The 26,121-nt window shown below is 38.9% G+C and overlaps 1 protein-coding gene across 8 annotated transcripts in view; it reads left to right on the top strand.

The window, feature by feature from the left end:
* The first annotated feature begins 2,767 nt into the window (after positions 1-2,767).
* dlg1a (discs large MAGUK scaffold protein 1a) overlaps positions 2,768-26,121 on the top strand; it is a 144,683-nt gene continuing 121,329 nt past the window's right edge. For all 8 annotated transcript variants that reach the window (XM_053498129.1, XM_053498119.1, XM_053498116.1 and 5 more), the window contains exons 1-3: positions 2,768-3,033; positions 5,154-5,285; positions 13,373-13,494. In XM_053498129.1, coding sequence (XP_053354104.1) covers positions 3,015-3,033; positions 5,154-5,285; positions 13,373-13,494 — 273 coding nt within the window. In that variant the 5' untranslated portion in view covers positions 2,768-3,014. The remainder of the gene's footprint in view (positions 3,034-5,153; positions 5,286-13,372; positions 13,495-26,121) is intronic.

The raw sequence follows: 26,121 nt of genomic DNA, 5'->3' as shown, positions 1-26,121 counted from the left end.
GGCATTCATCTCTTACAACAGCAAATAACAGACTAATACAACTACTGGACGTCAAGTCATGAGACACCAGCTGGGACATTTTATTAAATTATTATTCATCATTTATTAAATATACTAAAAAATCTATATATTTATTACACCAACATAAAAACATATTTCATTCTAAAGAGTTAAAAAATGCCATCACTTGATATTCTCACTGGCAAAATCCATAAGTACAAATCTCAACTTCAATACATTTGCTTAGTTAAATCAGGCCCACTGAGACAGCTCAATAGTTAATTATTTTAACTAGCCTCAGATAAAAATAGCTTTACATTTGGAAAGAATACAGAGTGTAATAACATAGGTATAACAATGCCTGCTTGCTCATGATTTATTGATTGATTAATACAGCTGTAAATGAAGGCATGAACTTAAAAACAATTTTATACCATCTGAATGACTTTTGAAGATATCTATCTATCTATCTATCTATCTATCTATCTATCTATCTATCTATCTAGTACATATTTTTATTATTCTCTTTGTTTTTTACAAACACATTCTGTAAATCTGGTAATAAGATTATAATAAAAAGATGTGAGTCTTCCAAGGAAAATGTGTCACATGCCTGACCCTGCCTCTTAAAACAAAACAAAAAAAACCCTAATAATAATAATAATAATAATAATAATACATCCATCTAGGAACCTCTGTAGTCCAACTTAGGACCACCAATTAGCCTAATTTGCATGTCTTTGGACAGTGGAAGAAAACCCAGCAAGCACAGGTAGAACATGCAAACCCCATGCACACAGTCTCAGGACTCAGGATTTGAACCTGGGACCTGGAACTGCAAGGCTACAGCGCTAACCATTAAGCCACCATGCCGCCAATAATGAATAATAATAAACATTTTTAGACAAAAATGTAATTTATTAGAAAATGAAATGGCTTCTGTAAAGGTTTGTTCAAATAGCCATGAATGGTTTAGGATAGTTGTGAAGAGAAGTTGCAGACATGTTACATGTCACATCGCCCCAGCCTAATCTCCCAGTACCAGCTGCATAAAAAAACATCCCCACTGCATGATGCTGCCACTGCCATGTTTGACTGTAGGGATGGTATTTATGAGGTGATGCGCAGTGTCAGATTTTATCCACAAATGATAAAATGAATAAAATGGTAAGCAATTGTGTGATCAGACCAGAGTATTTTGCTTCTCATAATCTGAAAGTCCTTCATGAGCCTTTTGGCAAACTCCCAGCCAGCTGTCACGTCCCTTTTAATGAGAAATGGCTTTTGTCTGACCACTCTACCAGAGACCTCTTCCATCTCTACAACGTTACTCAGGATCTTATTTATGGTGGCTCTTTGTCCCACCATAGTACAGATTACTAAGTTTGACTGGGTGGACAAAATGTGAAGAGAATAGACGCTACTGTGAATTTTCTTTTTCTGTATTCTTCCATTGGACAAAAACCTGCCTCACAGGTCTACAGATAGTTCTCTCGAACTGATGGCTTTGGCTTCACTTTGACATACACTCACACACTGTGAGATGTTATATAGACAGGTGAACGCTTTTACTAATTATGTCCAGTAAATTTAATTAGGCACAGGTGGACTCTTAACTAGTGGTTAAGGCTATGGGTTACTGATTGGAAGAACACCAACACCACCAGCACCACCAGGCTTCCACTGTTGAGCCTTTAAGCAAGTAGCAAAAAGAAGAATTATGTAAATGAAATATTTTACTCATTCCCTATATTGCTTATGCTGTACAGAGTTGTGGGTGGCCTGGAGACCATGAGGCAGGGTCCACCCTGGACCAGGTGAATCCGATCACACTCACATGCTGCCAATTCTCCATGTCTTTAGAGTTACCCGCAGGAAGCCCAAGCACAGGGAAAACATGCAAACTCCGCACATACCACAAACAGACCCGCTAGCAGGGGGTAACCCACAACATGCATACTACATACACACTATTCAAGGAAATCAAACCGTCGACTCTGATGGGAATTGAACCTAAAAGTACTGTATTTGGCCCAAACTGTTAATTATTTATTTCAGGTGTTTCAATCAGGCCCCCTATCTTAATGCTTAAGCTTACCAAGCCATTTTGGACAACATTATGTTTGCAACTTTGCGTAAACAGTTTTGATTCCAACATGACTGTGTTCCAGTGAACAAAGCAAGAACTGTATTCTTGATGTTACCTGTCACCTCAACCCCATCGAGCACCTTTGGGATGAACTGGAATAGAAATTACGAGTCAGACCTTCTCATCCAACATCAGTGCCTAACCTCACACAGTAAATGTACTACAGAATGAATAAGCACTTTAAAAATCAGTTTTAAAGTGTAGCTATATATTTGTGTACATTGTCACTGCAGTGTTCATGTGTATAATATAGCGTGTGTGTGTGTGTGTGTGTAAATCACTGAAATACCATTCAGTGATTTATTAGGAATGCCTCACTATCAGTAACTAACCCAAAAATCTTCATTTACTTCTCTTACATTAGCTAATATGGCTAATGAATTAGGGCTGAACCCTAAATACTCTTCCCGTAAGGTGTTTAGTGCACTCGCTACGACCCTGAACTCTCTAAAACACGCACTACAGAGTGCACCTCCGTAGGTAGTTAAGTGTATATTTGGGCGTGCTTTATTTCCATATCCGCCATTTTGGAGGAAAGTTTGGCTTTTCTGGAGGCAGGAGAGAGGAGCGCGGAGGCGGGGCAGAGCCCGAGAAGTTTGTCACCGGACCGTGTAGCGCTCCATGGACAGGGTACAGGCGGATCTGTCAGGACGAGTCATTTAAAGGGACGAAAAACTTTCCGTGGCTTACTTACTTTATAGAGAAGTTTGACAGGAATTAGTTTATTTTTTTGTTAATGCATTTTGAACAGTTCTCTATTCGGACATCACTGGGACTTTACTCTTTGAATGGTTGAAATGCAAGTCTTTGCAATCTTTACACTGAGTGTTTGAACAGATCCTGATCCTGATCCTTGGATGTGATCATGCCGGTGAGGAAGAAAGGTGAGATTGCAGTCATCATTTACATCTTCATACTAACATGCACATTTATGCATTTATGTCTGTAAATGACATTGGATTTAACTCCAATTTAAGTTCTCCTTCAATAAGAATGTGAAGCACAGTGTTTGTGTAACTGCGAGTCTTTTATCTTGTTATTTATTGTTTCAATTAATGATACAATGTATATACACTCACCAGGCACTTTATTAGGAACACCTATACACCTGCATGATTATGCAATTAACCAGTGAAACAGTCACGTGACAGAAGTGCTGTGCATTTTGTGGAAAAAGTAGGCGGCATGGTGGTGTAGTGGTTAGCACTGTCGCCTTGCACCTCCAGGGTCCGGGTTCGAATCCCAACCAGGCTCCATTCCCGTCTCTGTGTGCATGGAGTTTGCATGTTCTCCCCGTGCTTGGTGGGTTTTTTCCCACAGTCCAAAGATATGCAGGTTAGGCTATTTGGCATTCCCAAATCGCCCGTAGTGTGTGTATGCCCTGCGATGGGTTTGGACCCTGTCCAGGGTGTACCCTGATAGATCCTTAATACAAGATAAAGCGGTATAGAAGATGAGTGACTGAGTGAGCGGATTGTTGCTTGTGCCGGATGGACTGCTCGGGTGGCAGGTTCGCTTAGTGGTAAGCCCTGTTGTCTTGCACCTATAGTGACAAGGGTTCGATTCCCACCTCGGGTCTGTGTGTGCTGCTAAGTATAGTCTCCAGGCCCCCCACAACCCTGTATACAGGATAAAGCAGTATACACAATGAGTGGCTGACCCTGTTTAGATTCTCATTCATACTTTTCTCTAGAGTTTTAAAGTATAAATGGTGTAAAAATTAAACAAACATCAGTGGTGGTTCTGCAGGCAGAAGCTTATTAATAAGAGTTCACAGTCTTGCTTGAGTTTACAGGAAGGCTATAGTAGCTCAAGTATCCACACTTTTCAGATCAGAAAAGCATCTCAGAACACACAACACATCATAGCAATGAGGCAGATGGGATACACCAGCAGAAGACCATGCCAGGTTCCACTCTTTTCAGCCAAGAACAGTATTCTCAAGCTAGACAGTTAAACACTGGAAAAAAAATGTCACCAGATGGTAAGGTTAGATCAAGGCATCAACAGCAAGAATGCATGGACATGCAGACAATGCATGCAGCCTTATGTCAACAGTTGAGGAGGTGATTGTGGTGTAGTGGTGTGAGGAATGTTTCTTGGCATACATAATATACCTTCATACAAATCAAAGTGCCTACCTGGGTGTTGTTGCTGGACACATACAGTAGCAGTCAAAGGTTTGGACACAAGTGTGAATTAAATTTCTACATTCTGGATCAATATTGGATTTTTTTCTTTCAAAATTAGTGTATGAAATAACACATATGACATTTTAATAAAAACAACAAACAAGTCAGTATTTTATAAAACAATGGTCAGCTGTTCTGGAATAGTTCTTGCAAGAACAGTATTGTCAAGTGCATTTGCAAAACTCATCAAGCACCCTGATGAAACTGGCTCTCATGAAGATCATCCCAGGAAAGCAACACCAAAACTTACCTCTGCTGCAGAGGAGAAGTTCATGTAGAGTTATCAGCATCTCAAATCATCAATTAACAAACAGCACCTCAGATTAGAGCTGTCACAAAGGTTTTACAGAGCATACCTAACAGACACATCTCAATATCAACTGTTTAAAGAGATTCCTGTACATTTTGGATACCTTCAGCGTTGTTTTACAATGTAGAAGGAAATAGAAATCAGGAAACGCTATAAAGTTCAAACCTTTGACTGGTAGTGGATATCTCACACAGCATAAGTGATTTCTAACTGCTCTCATGAACTAAACAATGATTTCAGTGTGCCTCAGTAATCAGATCTGAGTCCAGCGGCATGTGTTAGAATGGTAGATTTGCTCCATTAATAGGCAGGAAAATCTGCACCAATTATGCCAGCATGGACCAGATTCTAAAGAAAATGTTTTGAACAACTTGCGAACTTATACTATGAAACAAAAACTTCATAGATAGGATACTTTTGCAAACCTGTGCTCCAGACCATAAGTCATGTCGTGGTTTGTGTCCTGCCTCTGTTTGTGAGCTTTTATATTTGGATATTTCAGATACTCAGCGAGCGCTGAAACTGCTTGAAGAATACAGGGCAAAACTCAACCTGGCGGAAGATGCCCAGCTTCAACACTCCATCGACAGAGTTATCAGCGTATTTCAGAGCTCGCTCTTCCATGCCCTGATAGGTAAGCATTCGTGTGACGGAATTAAAGTCCGCTGTTGTGCCGTTATTGTTTTCTGCATGGAAAGAAATGGTAAAACAGGTTTGACCTTACCACTGCATATTTCACACACTCAGCAGCTGGTTTCAGCAATGTCAACTATTTTCCCCCCACCTGCAGCAGGTATTTGCGTTCAGTGTTCGAGGTGGCTTTAGGGTTTGCTCTTAAGGCTGTAGAGCAGTAGCCAAAGATGAAGGGAGAAATGAAAATTCAAAACAAATGTGTCAGTAATATACCGGCTTTTTTGGAAATTAATATGAAACAAGGTTCAGTTTCACTTCAAGGGGTTGGTTGCTCATGTTAAATGGAGTCAGTAAACTGTCCAGTAGGTAACTAAAATAATTTTACAGTATTTACGCCAACAGAAGAGGGTATGGAATGCTGAATAATTAATATTAAAATTTCAGGTTTATTCTTCCATTAGTGCTGCCTTTTATTCTTAGAGATGTTAGTAAACAATACATATAAGTATGGAAATAACTGTGATACCCGCCTCGTGCCCTAAGTCTCCTGGGATAGGCTCCAGGCCCCCACAACCCTGTACACAGAATGAGGCGGTAAGAACGATGAATGAGTGAGTTTGGAAATAACCTATTTATGCAATAGTTACTTTTAAATGTTTATCTAATGTAAAATATATTTTTAGTAGGGAGAAACTGTTTTTTTTCTGTTGATTTTACAGCATTTTGGTTTGATCACGTTCTTTCCTCTTTTCTTCTATGACTGTAAAAATATCTGCGTAATATATTATATATAATGATTGACGAACTCTATGTTCTTAAATTAAGTTTTAGTGTCAAGTGTATTAGCCCATCTCTGCTACATGGTGCTGTTTTGGTGAGCACAAAGCTCATTCTTTTTCTTGTACAGTATGAACTGGCATGTGCCTGATATACAATCTCTGTATACAGTATTCTTTTTGATTATGGAAAACTTTGTGGTTTTGATGGAAAGTTTTAAAAACAAGATTCAAAAATCATACATTTCAAAACCTTCAAAACACCAGGAAAATTGTCAACTCAAAGGTTCCCAGGGATTTAAATATAGACATTTTTAAACAGTTTAGAGCTTTTTAAACTGGTCTTTAAAAACGAAATGCAGAAATTGAAACTATTATGTAGAACGACAACAAACTGAAGTAAGTATGTGAATCAGAAATTTAGAGTTCAACCAGCAGTGTTTAAATATAACTCTAGGTTTCCTCCCACAGTCAGCGTTTCTGAGTTGCCCACAGGGCATGATTGGTGTGTGAGAGTATGTGTGTGTGTATGTGTGTGTGGTGGCTGTGTGCCCTCCTATGGGTTGGCTCCCTATCTAGGGTGTCTCCTGCCTTGTGCCCTAGGATCCCTGGGACAGGCTTCAAGCCCTTACAGTACAGAGGATAGTATAGTATAGACCATGGAAGAATAAATGTTTAAATGATATTAAGGTAATATAATGTCAAAGATTGGTAATCTAATTCTAAGGATTAATATTACTGATAATGTTAATGATTGCTTTTTTTTTTTTGACAATTTGAGCTTGCTCTGTTTAGACTGAGGTGTCACACAGTAAACTCTTCACACAACAAATAAAATAAATTTTATTTCTTTAATAAAATTAAAGAATTATTATTACACGCCCCCCCCCCAGGTTTGAACTCGGCAAACAGAAAGGAGAACGTGCTAGTCGTTTAGTAGTTGAAAGCAGGTCTGTTCTAAAATTACATTACACTCTCTGGCCAACTTTTTTTTCCCAAGAAAAGAACAAACATTGACTCTTTGTCTGTTTTGAGAGTTAAACCCACAACCTGTCAGTAACTAGCAAAGAGTGGTTTACTGGCAAGTGAAAGTGGTCAGGTCTGTACCTTATTTCCAAGCAGCAGAGCATTTGGCTCTGTTTACTTCCTTGAGCATTGTTCTGTTCTTTTTAGAGGGATATTTGGAACTTGTGCACTATGGCACTCAGTGTGGAAATGAATTACTTGCTAGTTTTGGGTTTTTACAGTCTTTGGTTTGTTAATATATCAGATAAGAGTTAGATTAACATCTGCTATCTGTGTTAGTATTGTATTATGGTTATTAAGAATTTTTTTGGCAGCTTAGTCCTTAGATCTGTTTCGCGACACCTTCAGTGTTAAGGCGTTTAAAGCTTTCCTCTGGTCTGTGTGTGGAGTTAGTGATGGGAAAAATCGATTCAGTTATGATTTGCGATTCTTTTGCGTGGTGATCAAGTATCGCCACACTGGATCCAAAATTGCAAAAAAAAAAAAAAAAAAAATCAGTTTATAATGGAGACGATTTGGTCAATCGGCCATTGACAAGAATTGGCTGGTTTTCAGTTTGATTGGCCATGACCGGTCTATCAGCCTCAGATGTAAACTGTTCTGCACTGAATGCACAAACCTCTGAGTGCTGCAACAGAAACAAAGTTTTTATGGTGTTACATTATTAAAAATTGTGTGCATTAAAAGCGTCTTTTTCTCCAGACTCTTTAAGCCTTACTTCCAAACCCACTCAATACACACGCTTATACCAGTCTCAAAACACAATAACCGCAAATCTTAGTCGAAATTTGCCTGCATTAGAAGCCCCTCGTGCCGGGAATAGAAGCCGCACAAGCCCGCATATTTGCAGCCATTCAACCCGCGAGCTCACTGTCAAGTTAAGTTTGGAGGCATTTGAGGCGGTAATCCTACAGGTGATGCACTCTGAACTATTTACTGAGTTCTTTACTAAGTTTGTTTTGAAATACTAATTATGGCGGCGGACAGTGACACATGCTGCTCAGTAAAAAAATATTTTGTGATAAAATGAATGTCGTAAGGAACAGGCTCCTGTACATATACAGTAAACTTTTTTAAAAAGTTTAAAATTGTAAGAAAAAATTCAGTATCAAATATTTAATATCAAACCCTTGCTTGAGAGGTTTTCTCCAGTTTCCCCCGGTTTCCTTACACAGTCCAAAGACAGCCGTCATAGGCTTTTCCACTCGTCCGAATTTCTTATAGCCTATGAATGGATGTGTGACCGCATGTGCCTGTATGTTGGGTTAGGGTCTTTAGCAAGTTCTCTTCTTTTTATAGGACTGACCGCAATAAATAAAAAAAATTTTTAACAATAAATTCATAGGTGATTGCAGCTAACTATCAGTCACGAATTATGGTTTAGGAATAGAATATAGACATTTTGAATTATGTCACAGTGGTGCGGTGGGTGGTTAAAGAGACCCATAGGTCCACGGTAATCACTTTAATCCTGAGCTTTAATGATTGTGTGGTGTATTCGTCTCATATTCTCCTCAATTTTTTATGTTTTCCTGGGAACATGCTTTTATGTGGATTGGCGACAACCGGCTTATCCTAGAATGTGTGTGTGCATTTTATGTCTTTGCATGTGTGCATATGTGAGTGTGTGAGTGTTTGTGTTGTCCTGTAATGGAGTAACGTGAGTAACACGGTGTGTTCCTACCTCTTGGCCAGTATTCCTGGATTAGACCCTGGATAAACCATAGCCTTGATCAGGATAGAGCAGTTCCTAGAGACAAATTAATATTTTAAATTGAGGAATTGTATTTGTCGTTGTGTGTTGCTTTGTGGCGTTATGTTGTATTTGGAATTTCTGCACATTGGCCAGGTCGTGCCTGTAATATACTGAACTAACTGAAGCTAGCCCGAACTGCAATACGTTGGTTAAATGAAAAACATGCCTCAGTATTAATAAACCATAAGTAAACATAAAACTATATATATTAAATAAAACTGTAAATTTCATAGTACAACTCTACTAACACTTTTCTATTTTAAGTAAACTTAACACACAGATGATATGCTCTGTCTGTGGGGATGTGTGTGTGTGTGTGTGTGTGTGTGTGTGTGTGAGTGTGTTTGAAGTAAGTAAGCTGAGCTGTTGAGGGATTTGTAAGCCAGGATGTAGAGGCCTATCAGGTTGACTTTCCATAGAGTGAGCTATTACCTCCGAAAGCCACTTGGCTCTGTCGCTTTGCTGAAGTACAGGGATTTTAACAGATTTTTAGGTGTATTAAAAATGGTTATAGAAAATAGGTAGAATCTGACACTTTAAAAGAGTAAAGAGTCAAGATTTTTTTTAGTATACAAAATCTCCATAATAAATTAACTGTAAATCTGAGAGTTGATATGAATTATAAGGATATTTGACTTGTAAGTGATTTAGCTGAGATTGACAACCATATGATTTATATGTTAATGTTAATATACTGACAATGTGTGCCACTTGCAGCGAATGTTCACATAAAAATTGAAAAAGCATTATCTTTTTTTAATGTCTGCACATATAATTCATTAAAATGTTGCGTCATTCTTGTTTTTTTTTAATGTATAAATTATGTGACTAAATATTTAAATGTTTGAATACTGAATGTTTGACCAGCTCCTTATCCAAAAAAATAAAAAATACTAATGCATTATTGGGTGCATACATGTAATATTCCATCCATCCATTTAGGGTCCTCTGTAGTCCAACTAGGGACCATGGAGGCCAATGGCAACCATTGTATTTATTACCACTTTTGTACGACCATGGAGGGATCTCCGGTCAACATTCACACGCAACGGGCAATTTGGGAAGGACGGTTAGCCTAATCTGTATGTCTTTGGACTGTGGGAGAAAACCGGAGAACCCAGGGGAAACCCACCAGGTAGAAGAGGAGAACTTGCAAACTCCATGCACACAGATCTGATGCAGGTATTGAACCCAGGATCTTGAGGTGCTAAGTGCTGACCATTAAGTGATCATTCCGCTACATGTACTATTGAGCTGCCTATAATGTTGCTTGCATTGATACATTGCAACTATTTAAAATTAAATAATAATTCTGAGATGGTGTAGGATCTAAATCAGTGTTGTAAGATATTTAATATTGCTTTACTTGGGTCAAACATTTTTGATAGCCTTTCACAAGCTTCTTAGAATAAGTTGCTGGAATTTAAGCTTGTTCCTCCTGACAGAACTAGTGTAATTGAATCAGGTTTGTAGGCTGCATTACTTCTCAGCACATGCTTTTAAGTTCTGCCCACAAATTGTAAATTTGAATCATTCTGAAGCCATTCTGAAACTTTGGAGGGGTCATTGTCCATTTGAAAGAACCATTTGTGACCAAGTTTTAACTTTCTGGCTGATGAGTTGGCATGTTGTTTCAATATATCCACATTATCTTACTTTGGAGGAAATCACCCCCTAATGCTGCCACCCCGGTGCTTCACAGTTCAGATGGTGTTCTTTGGCTTGCAAACTGAAATATAATTTTAGAGATGCGGAATTTATGCAGGTTTGAAAAGTCAGAAGAAAAAGAGGTTTACACTAAAAAAAGTGATATCAAGTGAAAATATGTTAAATCTAGTCGAATTAATCTACAGGTTCTTAATACATACAACAACAAATATAAGATTATCAATCATATTTTAAGACAAATGTTGCTAATGTTTTAAGCATAAATATCTGGTTCTATTATAATTTATTGGTTTTAATATATATATTTGCATAGATTCACATTTTATAGTTTAATGTTCAAAAGTTTAAAAGTACTCTCAATTCAGATAAATTTTGAAAATTATTTAAGAAATATCATAGACTGTTTTATTTATTTATTATTATAATTATTATTTTTTAGAATTTAGTGTTGTTTATGTTCATTATATGTTTATTATATATTACTTATATTTACATTTAGTCATTTGGCAGATGCATTTTACCAGATCGAGTTAAGGTTTGTTTATTTAAATAGAGTACTTGCCAATCCTGACTCTACATACTGCCCTCACCCACTGGAGAAGAAAGATACGTATGTGAGAATGCTGCTAGTAGATTATAGCTCTGCATTCAACACCATCGTTCCCTCAAAGCTGGACAGGAAACTACAAGATCTAGGATTGAGCAGCTCTCTCTGCAGCTGGGTTCTCAACTTCCTGTCCGACAGATGGTCAGACTGGGCAGCATCACCTCATCCCCCGTCACAATGAACACGGGTGCTCCACAAGGGTGTGTACTGAGCCCTCTACTGTACTCACTCTACACATACGACTGCACGGCCACTAGCAGCTCCAACATCGTTGTGAAGTTTGCGGACGACACAACAGTGGTGGGTCTTATCACCAACGGTGATGAGACGGCATACAGGGATGAGGTCAGTGCCCTGACACATTGGTGCCAGGAGAATCATCTCTCCCTCAATGTCGGAAAGACCAAAGAATTGATAGTGGACTTCCGGAGGTGTAGGGGTGCACATTCCCCCATCATCATCAACGGCGCTTCTGTGGAGAGAGTGAGCAGCTTCCGCTTCCTGGGTGTCCAAATAGCAGAGGATCTCACATGGTCAGTTCATACTGACAAAACAGTTAAGAAGGCGCAGCAGCGACTCTACTTTCTCAGGAGACTAAAAAGATTTGGCATGAGCCCCCGCATACTTAGGTCCTTCTACCGCTGTGCCATCGAGAGCATCCTCACTGGATCCATCACGACCTGGTACGGCAACAGCACCGCCTACAACCGCAAAGCTCTGCAGAGAGTGGTGCGGTGTTCCGAAAGGATATTTGGAGGTGAGCTTCCCTCCCTCCAGGACATCTACAGGAAGTGGTGCCTGAGGAAAGCGAGGAGGATCATCAAAGACTCCAGTCACCCCAGTAACCACCTATTTAAACTGCTCTCGTCAGGCAGAAGGTATGGAAGCATCCGGTCCCGAACCAGCAGGCTGAGGGACAGCTTCTATCATCAGGCCATCAGACTACTGAACACTGACCAATAGGTCTCCACTTGTCACTTTCACAATGTCACTTTACAGTCACTAAGCCACTTTATGCACTCCACATTGCACATAATTGCCTTTTTGCACAACATTCATTGCGGACATTCCTTATACATTATACACGAGTAAACACTCCCACAATCGTGTGTGTATGTGTATATACATGTATGCATATGTGTGTATGTGCATATGTAGATATACTGTATGCATATATATGTATGTGTATATATATACATAGACGTGTATATGTGTGTATATTCTGTATGTGTATATGTGTATACTTATGCTCACTTTTTTATTTATTTATTTTTTTTATAAATTATATATATATATATGTATATTTATTTTTATAATTGTACACCACTATTGCTTGTGTAGCTTGCACGTAAGAATTTCACTCACGTGTACGGTACCAGTGTACCAGTAACGTGATGTGACAATAAAAGCGACTTGACTTAAATTGCATTGGGAAACATTAGTGTATTTTTTTTTTTTTTAATGAAAATGTATCATTATCACTTTAATAAAGCGTGGGTGTGGCCTAATATAGGAGTATTTTGTAATATTGCGGGGTTTCAGACTTCAGGCAGTCATGGACTACACTGGATTGAATTCAAGTACTTAAAATAGTTGCTGCCAGTAGATTATTTGTATGTTTAACATTTTATGTTAATCTACATGTTGTTTTAAATGTTGGGCCTGTACGTCCTCAATGTGACATGTGTTTTGAGGAATTCTAGAGCTCGGAGATGCGCAAACAAACAGATCTAAGACCAGTTTAGAATTTCAGATCTGGTTCAATTTAATAGGACCCAATTAAAGAATTAAAGTTTTTTGTTTTCGTATCTACGACTTGTTTCTAGAAGTTTTACAATTAGATGCTCTCTGTGTCACATTGAGGAAGTTTAGAAAATTTCTATTTATTTTCCATTAATTAATTTTAATGCCTTCAGGGTGTAAAATTAATTGCAAACATGAATATGTTAATAGTGACAGCCCTAATTAAATATAATTTTACAATAATTATGCTATAATATTTAATAATATCACTTTCTTTCAGCTAATAATAATAATAATAATAATCATCATATTTAATTACTTTTGAGCATGTGAAAATTGACAGACTATGAAATATATGGCTGTTATTACTAAATGGCTAATGTACTAATTTTGTCAAACCCCTTTGAAATGAAGCTCAAATACTATGCCTCTATCACATCTTGATTGCTTCATTTTGAATCGTTTGTGTTGTGTCTAGATGATATACAATATATTTTCTAATCTTTTTGTAGATATCCAGGAATTTTATGAACTGTCCATACAAGAGAAGCAGAACAAATTTACAGCGCCCATAAAACCAGCAGAGCCTTGTCCTACTGCTACAAATTTTACATCACAACCCAGCACTAATAAGGTAAGTAAGCATGGAACATATTTTCTTTTCACCAGTCTGGGTGAAATTACTTGCACAATAATGTAGCCTTCAAGCAGGACAACTGAGAGAAGTGAAAGGATAGTTTTTTTATACTTCTTTGAGGTCAGATAGCAGGAGAAAGAGAAGAGATGAGTGACAGGGGCAGAAAAGGAGCAGTATTGCAGAAATGAAGTGCTTTTTGAATGGCAGCTGATCCACAGCGGCAGTGCTGGCATGGCTTGGGGCCGGTGTGGCGGAGGACAGTGGCAAGTTTTGGCTGTGGCAGTTCCGTGATTCATTACTGGCTGAATCAGTTCGTTGACACGTACAGTAGCTGGCATGGGGGAAGCTGTTGGCAGCATAGATGTATGTGAGACAGATGGAGACAGCATCAGCATGTACTTCGCACTGTCGAGACTACTCATCTGCCTGTCTTTGAGACATCATTTTATATTGAGTTGGTTTCTGGATGAGGTTGGGTGATTACTTGGTTTCAGCTGTGTTGGTTTGTCTCACCCCGGGGCTGTGTGTTGTTTTGCTTTCAGCACCACTGCAGCAAATAAATAAGGAGTATGGAGTCCAGTAGGATAATGTCCTAAAATTGGTCCACTAACATCCCAACATCTTTTTCTGGGTAGTGAAGATGTCTCCTGTGGAGCAAGGTAGATCTGAGGAGACACTGGCCAATGCTGAGACAGCAGGCATGGGTCCTATCCATTTTTAAGAGATCAATATGATAGAGCTGGGGGTTTTCCACTTGTCTAGGTTTTGCTGGCAGTAGGTCAAACCTCTCAGTGATTGTGTAGGGGCCTTGGCAGTGGGTCCAGAACTTTCAGTTGGCACTGGGGAGTAGCAGGAGCTCCTGGTCCTCCAGGTTGGGATTCACGGGGTTGGGCTCGTTGGTTGTAGACATGATGTTGGTCCACTTGAGCTCACTTTGCATATTGATGGACAGAGGGGTGGACACATGCTCTACAACAGACTGGTACTGGTTGACTTCTCCTCCCAGGCCTGCCAAGCAGTCCTTGCAGCCGCATCCCAAAGAGGAGCTTGTATCTTGGTTGGTGAGCAGCTTGTGAGGCAGGTGGATTCTACCAAAAAGAAAGACCTGTTTTTAGGTGATGTTCCTTGATGTTGCTTTGAGGAGGTGGGTGGCTTCACTACCAGCCAGTAGTCCACCATGGTGTGGATATATCCGAGGCCACAACCAGACCTTGGCAGGGGTCCCAACGAGGTTCATTCCTATGTGCTTAAAGGCCTGGTGAAGCATTTAATCCTTACTTTGCTTTCAGACAAAATTGCCCTCAAGGTTGACTTGTTCCTGGTGAAGCATTTAATCCTTACTTTGCTTCCAGACAAAATTGCCCTCAAGGGTGACCTGATGAAAAATGAAAGACAGGAGATTATTGGACTGAGCGAGCTAACCTTTAACTTCTGTAATCCTTTGGTTCCTGGGCCAGGCAGACTGAGTTGCTTTCCACAAAGTTGCTTTCAGTTTTTCGCTCAGGTTTTTCCCAGGCTTGTAGGATGAAGCCATTCTGTCACATTACGGTATATACATTTGATTACAGCCATGTTCATTAATGAGCCTCTAAGAGGTGCTTGTAATTTGGTCTTTTTTTCTGTTGTTTTTGCTGATGCAGCATCATTAGCTGCTCTCACTAAAACAAATTAAATTGTTTTTGATGAAATATAGAAGGAAGGAGCAAGGTGTGTCTAATAGAACTAGAGTGTGTATTTTCAGTTTATCTTCTGTATACAACTTCTAGAATGCTCAGTGCTACAAAATGATATGCTGTTGAAATGCCTTGATGAACATAATTAAGATTTAAAGGTCCTACACATCATATTTTTCATTAAATGTTAATATGATCTTTAGGGTCCTAATGAAAAGTTTGTATTATACGTTAATTAAAAATTCAAAAGGATTGTGTAAAAAAACACTACTTTTACCTGGTAAAAACTAGCTCTGTTCTCAGCAACCTGTTTCAGTACATGCTAATTTAAATGCTCATGACCTCTGCTGACCTTTGTAACGTTAGGGCACCATCTAACGTTACAAAGGTAAGCATAATATAGTTTTCCGACTACGTACACAGTTTGCAACTAGACAATCACCTTAATGCATTGTTTATTATAAACGGGCGATTAGGGATTATATAGAGACGGATGTACATAGAGAAGAAGCCATAACCATGTTCTATGAGAGTACAAGTTAACTTACACTCCGCATTCATCGTGATTATTAGAAAAGGCAATCTGCAAAGACTCATAGTAAAATAAATTACACTCACCGAGCCTGGTGAAGATGAAGCAGGAACACGAAGCGTTAGTACAGATCCATTTTTTAGGAGCAGCTTCCTTGTAAAACCTGCTTCATATTGACCCGCGTTTATAAAGCAGTCTGGTGAAAAATTATTATCGCAAACATGAACGCATTTAGGTAAATCAGCGGGGACGTTAGCTTTAAAAAATAAATTCAGCCACTGCCTCCTCAGTGGCTCAGATACCTAACTCTAGGTAGGTACCCTAGGTCACTAACCCCAGGTAGTGAATGATGACTGCTGTGTTCGCTATTACACCCAACAACTGTACACAACACTCGCTTAGGCAACATTTTGCTCCAGCGGCGAAAAACAATGGCCGACAGCTTCTTCTCACTCGGGGCGGGTCTTTGCTAAAACACCAGTGTCAATCAACTTGTGTAGGAGCGGCCTCTGTCGGTTTGGCGTCACATCTACAGGCATTTGTGATTGGCCTGATTTCAGAAGGGGGATGTTACTGTAATAAACGAAAAGAAAACTACTGGGCGGCTCTTTATCATCGTAGAGTGGTTGTGTACGCACTCTCCTAACACACAGTTCAGTCCAAACAGCTTAAAATAGTGCATGTAGTGCTGTATGACCCCTTTAAAACACTTGTATAGACTTGTATAGATAGTGATACAAAACATTTGATATGTACACTCACCTAAAGGATTATTAGGAACACCATACTAATACGGTGTTTGACCCCCTTTCGCCTTCAGAACTGCCTTAATTCTACGTGGAATTGATTCAACAAGGTGCTGAAAGCATTCTTTAGAAATGTTGGCCCATATTGATAGGAAAGCATCTTGCAGTTGATGGAGATTTGTGGGATGCACATCCAGGGCACAAAGCCCACGTTCCACCACATCCCAAAGATGCTCTATTGGGTTGAGATCTGGTGACTGTGGGGGCCATTTTAGTACAGTGAACTCATTGTCATGTTCAAGAAACCAATTTAGAATGATTTAAGCTTTGTGACATGGTGCATTATCCTGCTGGAAGTAGCCATCAGAGGATAGGTACATGGTGGTCATAAAGGGATGGACATAGTCAGAAACAATGCTCAGGTAGCCCGTGGCATTTAAACGATGCCCAATTGGCACTAAGGGGCCTAAAGTGTGCCAAGAAAACATCCCCCAAACCATTACACCACCACCAGCCTGCACAGTGGTAACAAGGCATGATGGATCCATGTTCTCATTCTGTTCACGGCAAGTTCTGATTCTACCATTTGAATTTCTCAACAGAAATCGAGACTCATCAGACCAAGCAACATTTTTCCAGTCTTCAACTGTCCAATTTTGGTGAGCTCGTGCAAATTGTAGCCTCTGTAGTGGAAATGAGTGGTACTCGGTGGGGTCTTCTGCTGTTGTAGCCCATCCGCCTCAAGGTTGTGCGTGTTGTGGCTTCACAAATGCTTTGCTGCATACCTCGGTTGTAACGAGTGGTTATTTCAGTCAAAGTTGCTCTTCTATCAGCTTGAATCAGTCGGCCCATTCTCCTCTGACCTCTAGCATCAACAAGGCATTTTCGCCCAGAGGACTGCCGCATACTGGATGTTTTTCCCTTTTCACACCATTCTTTGTAAACCCTAGAAATGGTTGTGCGTGAAAATCCCAGTAACTGAGCAGATTGTGAAATACTCAGACCGGCTTGTCTGGCACCAACAACCATGCCACGCTCAAAATTGCTTAAATCACCTTTCTTTCCCATTCTGACATTCAGTTTGGAGTTCAGGAGATTGTCTTGACCAGGACCACACCCCTAAATGCATTAAAGCAACTGCAATGTGATTGGTTGATTAGATAATTGCATTAATGAGAAATTGAACAGATGTTCCTAATAATCCTTTAGGTGAGTATATGTACAGTATATTATGAATATCTTTTGTGCAAAACAACTCTACTCTTAAATTTATTTCACACCTTACCTCTACACTTGGCAGGGATGTTCTTTATGTATATATTATGGTTTACAAAATGCTATAATTAACTTTGTAATCAATCATATTAAGTACTCAACAACAAGTTTTGTATGTAGAAAATGATCTTGTATGATCTTGTAAATGAGTACAGGGCCAGTTTTGCAATAAGGCACACTGGTAAATTCAGTTCCAGCGAACTGGAAACAGAAAAAATTATAGTGTAGCAATCAGTGAGAAAAGTTAAGCTGATTTTGATCTTTATGCAAATTTATAGCAACACTCATATAGAAGGTACCAGAAGAAAAAAGTTGTCTTTGCCAATGTTAAAAGACATGGACAAAAAATGTATTACTGTCAACAATTTTGTATCTTAACTAACATTTGAGCATTTTATTTCTGTATTTATGGACAAGTACTGTTTTAATAGCATCATGAGAAGGGAATGGGAGTGTGCATCGTTGGCTGCTACAGTAAATGGACAAAAAAAAATTAATAAAGAATATTTCTGATTTATTTGTCACATACACAACCATACATAGTATGATATGCGGTGAAATGCTTATAAGACTGTCTTTGACCTAAAAAGAAATATTTCACTACGAATTAATAAAATGCACTAGAAAGTACAATTAACAAAAAAAAGGAGAAATTTAAACATTATTTTTTATAGTCAAAATTACAAAAATTTTAATTTTTTTATATTTACAAAAGATAAAAAAACAATTAAAATAGATTGTTATAAATTTGAATGGTGTAAGATTTACAGACTGTTGTTGTGGACTTTTAGCTTTCAGGGATCACCACAGTAGACCATCTGATCCGTAAACAACTTGGCACAGGTTTTTACGCCGGACGCTTGTCCCTTTGCAACAAGAAGCCATTTTATCCAAACTTGTGACCGGCACTGCAGGAAATTGTAAACTATGAGTTAAGAATAAAATATATATAAAAATAAAATTGTCTGCTATTTTCCACAAAGATATTTAATGCAGGATTAATTTTTAGGAACTTAGCTTATGAGTGCGGCCCAGTTGAAATACTGTATTACACACAGGCCTATAACTGTAATAGCGCGAGAAATTAGCTTTTTATGAAGTTTATGTGCTCTAAAGCAAATGAAACACTTGCTTTTACAGATGCATCCATGTTTTATTTTTGACTTTGCACATCAAACGTGCTGAGGTGGGAATTGGCCTTATTACAGCCTGCAAATTACCACTTACAAGGAGTCACGCACGTACCATTAGTCGCGTCTTTTTTATCAAGACAAATGTTTTATCTTCACAAGCACAGAAACAGTCCTAGCTTTTGAAGTTTCCTAATCCTAGTTATCCAGTCTTAGCTTTTGAAGACTTTAAATAGTTTTTCATCTTTTAAATGTAACTTTTGCAAGAGGAGGACTTTGTGTGTCTCGTCCTGGAGATACAGTACTATACTTCACCACTCAATGGTCGACACTTTGTTTTCAGGGGACGCTCTTCAACAGTACTGATAAAACCTCTCAAGTGAAACATTTTTCGAGATACCACAAGTCCAGACGTGTAAACATTGACACACATGACAGCCTCTTATTCTCAAGGTGAACTATTCTCACTCATTTTAGCACAGAAGTCTCTTTAGGTCTTGGACTTTTGTAAACCTTTCCTGCACATTCCTTTCCATTCAAAATGGCATGTCACAGCAGGGTGTAAACTCCATTTCATGCCTAATCAAATTCCCCTGTTGAACAATCTAATTATATTATTTATAGAAAACGGGAGACAATGTATAGTTGTTGTTTTAGGCATGCAAATTAGATTTTATAGCAAAAAATCCACTTTACTTGAACGAGGATTCAGAAACGCAAAGCAACAGGGAAATACAGATCAAGTGCTTGCAGTTAAGCATGTTTTCATTTTAACACTCAAGATATTCTGCTGTGGATAATTCGCTTATCAGGATGTTTGCATATCAGCACTATAAAATGTGAAGAATTCCCAGGGGGGAAAAATGACGATTGTACCTTTTGTCTTGGAGGTATTTTCAAAAATGCTGGCTACAATTTCAAATGAAATTTGCCTGAATTTAATTGCAGTTATGCAATTTTATGGTTAATGGTGTGGCGCAATGAGTGTTTCTGCTGTTACTGTGTCTGCATTTTAAAGCTTAACAAAATCAAAAATCATTATATCAACAATTGGATGACTGAAATCGCTCCTTACAGTATGTGATCTATTATGATATTACAATCTTATTTTTAAAACAATACATGTGCTTACTTATCCCGCACAAGACTTTTGCACTTTTTACACTCGTTGTAGTTCGAACCCCTAAAAAGAAAGACTTTCTTTTTTAGTGATAAAAGATTGAGCCCTTTTAAAACAATTTTAGAGCTAGTAAAAACCAAAAGAACAATTACGTAACCATTTTCCCCTGTTACCAAAAGGACTCCCGTTAAGTTGATCAAACATCATATTTTTTACCTTCACTTTGTTTATTAAGGGCAAACTATGATTTTTTTTATTTTTAGCTAACAAGCCAAGCATGAGTGAATGGAACAAATTCCAGACAAGGTTGTGTATTTAGCACTGCAATGGAGAAAAGTATATAAAAGGATTTTTGAGCCACTAGTTGAGTTAACAGAAGACTACAGCACCTTGTGAAAGTATTCACTCCCTTGGTGCTTTTCTTGTTGTGTGACATGTGACAATTTTTGGCAGGGGTGTATGATTTGATTAACACAACTTACTACTGTGAAGGTGCAAAACTTATTTTTCTCAGGACACAAAGATAAGGGGAAAAAATGGATTTTCATTGTGTAGTTTCAAGTGCTCTCAGATTCTCAATTAGATTGATGTGTGGGCTTTGAATAGGCTATTTCAATAAATTTCAATAAATTTAAATGTTTCCTTTAAAACAACTCTTGTATAGATTAATCGGTATGTTTAGGGTCATCTTGGATGAAGAGGAAACTCCCTTCTAGTTCCAAATCTCTGGCATATTAAAACAGGTTTTTCTCAAGAATTACCCTGCCATCCACCTTTTCTTCCATTCTGACCAGTTTTCTAGTCCTTGCTAATGAAAAGCATATCCACGGCACTGTGCTGCCACCACCATGCTTCACTGCAGGATTGGTGTTCTCAGGGTGATAGAAAGTGTTGGGTTGGGCCTTCGAGTGGCGCAGTGGTAGAGTGCTCAGAGATTGCAAGTTCGATTCCCGGGTGATGCTGTAACCTCTCGCAGCCGGAGGTCTAGAGAGAGCTGTTTAGCTGAGCTCTCTCAGTGGGGTGGGATGAGAGGTCCTTAGTGCTCCCACATTAATGACGGCTCTACAGCCAATCAGGGGCTTCTGTGAGCTTATGCAAGCTGAAGGAGCGGATAGCACTGTCCTCCGAGTGTGTTATGCCGCCCAACTGTACATGAGCGAGCAGTTCGAAAAGTTGCGGTCAGCTGGCGTCACGTGGTTCGGAGGAAATACGTGATAGCCTTCGTCTCTCCCGGCTGAGTGGTAGTAGTAGCCTTAATTTGGGAGCCCCCTAGTGATGGGGAGGAATTGGACACGACTAAATTAGGAAGAAAATTGGGGGAAATCTCCCCCCAAAAAAGTGTTGGGTTTGACCCACACAAAGTGTTGTTTCCCATGATGGACAAAAAGTCTTATCTCACCAAATAACCTTCTTTCCTGTGTTTACGGCGCCACCGCAAGTGTTTTGCTGAATTCAAACATGAAGTACAAATTTGAGATTAGGCAAGGCTTGCCATCTTTTCTGATGAATTCCACCTTCCCCATTTTGATTTGTTACAAAAATTTTACGTCGGTAGATGCTTTATTAGAGCCACTCAGTGCTTCTTCTGCAGCCAGACACCCAGTAAATGAAAGTAAAGAGAGATAGGAGAATTGTTCTAATAGAATTTCCCGTTTAGAAATGGAAGAACATTTTTCTTTACTAAAACCCATTAAGTCACCTAATATTACCTCTATGTGGCCCCTATGGGAAAGAAAGTATTCATTTCAACAAGAGGAAAAAGATCGGATCAAGGGTGTACATGGCTAATATCTACCTACAGTATTACCTATGGATTATCAAAGGTTTCAACCACCCCACTCCTTCCTATTGAAAATTTATTCAAACATTGTTCAGTAGTTCACACAATAGATTTTTATTTTAAATGGCCAGTTTTTCATATTATTAGTGCATATTAAAGATTCCTCTTTTATCTACCTACTCAAGTTTTTCTTTTCTAAGCAAAGATGTAATGATACAAGGATTGCTTTGTAGGATTAGTGCAACAAATCGATTTCTTGTGGAGTTCATCTATTTTTAAGACCATTAAGTCATTAATAGTCCCTCATTTAATCCTCACACTGATGTGAGCATGCTTGAGATATCTCTCTCTCTCCCACATTCTCTCTCCCTTCCACACAAACAAACACATACACACAGGAACGTGTGCGCAGGGTTTTCCTCAGCATCCTCTTGTGGAAAAACCACCAGTTCACACTTGGGTCTTTTGAGCAGCATATTTTGTTTAAACCTACATATATCTTACTGGACTATAACTAACGACTATGGTAATATGCGGTGGTGATGTGTTTGAGCGGTTGTTTCATGCGTCAGGGTGCGGTTTTGGGACAGAGCTGGTGTGGTTGTGAAGAGCTGGATCAGATGAGAAGTTTGTACCGGGCTTCATGTTTCTGTGCCTCACGCGCACACTCCCGTGCAGCAGCCGCTCATGCTGAAACACAGGGATGCTAGGAGGAGATGGTGAATGCACTCAGCACAATGGACTGCTTGTGCATCGTTAGTACTAAGGTTAAGGTAAGGCTAAAGTAAGGCTAAAGTTTCTTCTGATTGTTCTTTACTTTCTTAAATCTGGTTATAATGAACACTTTTAGCATTGACTAGGCATTAATTATTCATTTATCTATGTTAAACAAGAACGTTTTAATCATTAAAAAGACATTTTAATGTGGAAAAATGGATCTAATTCTGTATATGCTGTATATTCAAAACTGCATTATGCAAATTGTATTAGCTTTTAGTATTAACGTATCTATATTTGCTTTATTTCATTGTAATGAATTTTTTTTTCAAACCAGAATTTAAATTCAGTACTTTTAGAAAGTGATTTTATAATTTCTTTAGTTGAATAAGTTGATATTCCATAACACATGGATTTTTTTCAGTTCATCTTTTTTTATTTTTGTTAATTCAGTCAGAGATGATGAGCATGTGTGATGCAGCAAATATTAAATGTTTATATAGAAAGTTATTGTAATAATACAAAAATATGACTTTTATGTAAAAATTTATAAACTACACAATGTCCATTAGATGAATATATGTTATGATAAGTCCCCAAGCACAGGATCGAGGTTATCCCTTCCTCACTCATCGTCTATGCTGCTTTGTCCTATGTACAGGGTTGTGGGGGGCCTGGAGCCTATCTCAGGAGACTTAGGGCATGAGGCGTGGTGCACCCTGAACAGAGTGCCAATCCATTGCAGGGCACACACACGCACATACAGACAGTCACACACTCATTTACAAAAGGGCAGTTTGAGAAAGCAAGTTAGTGTAATTTGCACGTCTTTGGACTGTGGGAGGAAACTGGAGTACTCGGAAGAAACCCACCAAGCACGGGGAGAACAAACCCAGACCCTGAAGGTGCAAAGTAACAGTGCTAACCACTAAGCCACCAGCTTTGACCAGTCAAAGGTGTCGCATATGCTTTTTTTTTTGTCTTAGTAACTTTTATGAGCATCTAATATAGATGATTAGGAAATAGATTCAAACAGTGTGTCCTAAAGATTTGCCTTTGTTGTTCCAGCATAAACTCAGATGAAGGGACAGTTTTTCTGTTTTAAATTCATTATGCATTTATCGTTCATGAAAGCAACCAGCCTGGAAAAAGTCTCTCTCCTACAGATCACATATCAGTAACTGTTTAGTCTTTTATTGTAAGTGATATAACTGAAGCACAAAGTTGTGGCTGAATCTTTAAATAGCCATATCCGTTTCACGAACTTGTAGATGATTTATAATTTAACGGTGCTCAAGCCTACCTGTAAAGGAATCTCCAGTATCCTTTAAGCAAGTGGAATTTGTAACAGAAATCATTTGGGTTTGAACGTTGCTAGCTTGGGCATGCCCATGCCTACTTCTTGCGTGCACATGAAATATATAAAAGCTTGATTTTATGTAATGTGCATCAGACTTTGATGTGTTTGCTTCTCGGTGAGTGAGTCATACTTATGTGCAGGGGGTGGAAAGGAACATCTGTGCAGTGAAACAGAAGTGCAGGTCACTTTAATACAGAGCTTCCCAAATTTCTTTAAAATCACTTTGGCTCGTATAATATTGCATTCCCTGCCTTTTCCTTTCCCGTGCAATAGGACTGTCATTTTTGTAATTACAATTTAACGTAACACCAATTTAAGATCTGATTAATAGCGTGTTGCTGATGGATAATTTGCTTCCTTGATTCCAGAAGAAGGGAAAAAAGCTGATATTTTGTCAGGTTTTTTTTTTCTTTTACCCTTTTATCAAGTGCACAGTAAGGAGATTGAACACCCATGCATTAGTTTGTCTTTACTGAGTGCTTTGGCCTTTTCATGGTGGTCTCTAAAATGTATAAAATGTGGATGCCGCTCTAAAAATATAAATATATATATATATTTTTTTTCAACAGAATGCAAAGTGTGTAAAAAGCCACAGCTTTAAACTAAAGTGACCAACATTACATTTGTTTTGTACCGCAGCACTGTTCTATTTAAATCAGGTTGACAAGAGAACGTTTAATATTTCTGCCTCCACCACTTGATTGTTCCTCCATCTGTGCGTCCGTCTGTCTGTAAGTACATCTGAGATTCCTGTTGGGGTAATGTGTCACGAGCATGTGGTTGAATATTTGTAGGGTTTATTTAGAATGATCACTATAACCTGTATATGAACGAATATGATTTTGGAAATGATCTAAACTCAAGGTCAAGGTCACTGCAAGGTCAAATGTCAAATAAGATTTGCCCAGTCAGCCAGAAGAGCAACAGTGACGCCTGAGGTGCACTCAGCTCTTCAGGGTGTTAAGATGTTGAGGCTTTTTGCAGACTAATTTAGTTTTTCCTCTTCACACTTCAAGCCATCGTCATGCTGTAACATGTTTGGGCCCAATTGTAATACCACAGCATACAATGACATGACCCTGGGGGTCGAACTCAAATTCTACATGAGCGACATAAGCATTTATGTAGAAACATGTAGGGTCTCTAATCGAAGCATACACTGATAAGCCATAACATTAAGACCACTCAGAGGTGACGTGATTATGTCGTTACGATGGCGCCTAAAAGTGGGTGGGATATATTATTCAGCAAGCGAACACGTTGTCCCTGAAGTTTATGTGTATTTGAGTGACTTTGACGAGTGCCAAATTGTGATGGCTAGACGACTGGGTCAGAGCAACTCCAAAGCTGCAGCTCTTGTGGGATGTTTCCTGTCTGCAGTGGTCAGGCCCATCAAATGTGGTCCAAAGAAAGAAAACCGGTGAACCGGCAAAGGGGTCATGTCGCCAGGGTTCACTGATGCGAAGTCTGGCCCATGCAGTCCAATCCAATAGAAGAGCTACTGTGGTTTAAGTTGCTGAAAAACTTAATGGCGGCTCAGTTAGAAAGGTGTCAGAAAACACAGCGTTGCTGGCAGAGATGGCACCAGGATGCACAAGGTTTTGAGCCTTATTCCTGAAAGAACATTGCCCTTAATTAGGTGATCAGTTAAGTCAGGTGTGCTGGGATCTGAGAAAGCACTAGAATCTGCAGATTAGTGGTTCTCCAAGACTGGAGCTGAGAAAGACTGCACTAGAATGTTCTGCTGGGAAACTTTGAGTCCTGCCATTCTTGTGGCTGTTACTTTGACATGTACCACCTTTGATGGTAAACATTGATGTTGACCTACCTATCTGCCTGTAAGGATCATGTGGTATAGCTTAACAAATGCATTAGTAAAACAATCAATCTCCTTAATTGATTACACTTTGATGCAATTAATGGATATCTATGTGCTGTAATGAAACAGACATACAGTAAGCCTCATCAAGTCAGTGTGTGTAATCAGATCCCTGCTGTCAAAATATTGGTGAGGAAAAACGAGTTTCTAAATGTAATTTTCCCCTGTTTTACTTGTTGTAACTTGTACTTGCAGTTCAGATACATGCAAAACAGCTTATAACAACCAGAGTAACTCTGTGTGAACTGCATGTCTAAACGTTTATGTGGTTGCCTACGGTTAAATAACCTCAGACCGACTCGCTCATTTGGTTCTTTTCTGACACATTTTTACACACGTTTTTCCAAAAACAAGCATTATATCATATATCTCTGCAAATAAGTATCTGTCACAGGACAGAGTTTTGGGGGGG

The sequence above is a fragment of the Clarias gariepinus genome, chromosome 6, assembly GCF_024256425.1.
Source record: "Clarias gariepinus isolate MV-2021 ecotype Netherlands chromosome 6, CGAR_prim_01v2, whole genome shotgun sequence".
NCBI lineage: Eukaryota > Metazoa > Chordata > Actinopteri > Siluriformes > Clariidae > Clarias > Clarias gariepinus.
This window is presented reverse-complemented; position numbering and strand designations above follow the sequence as displayed.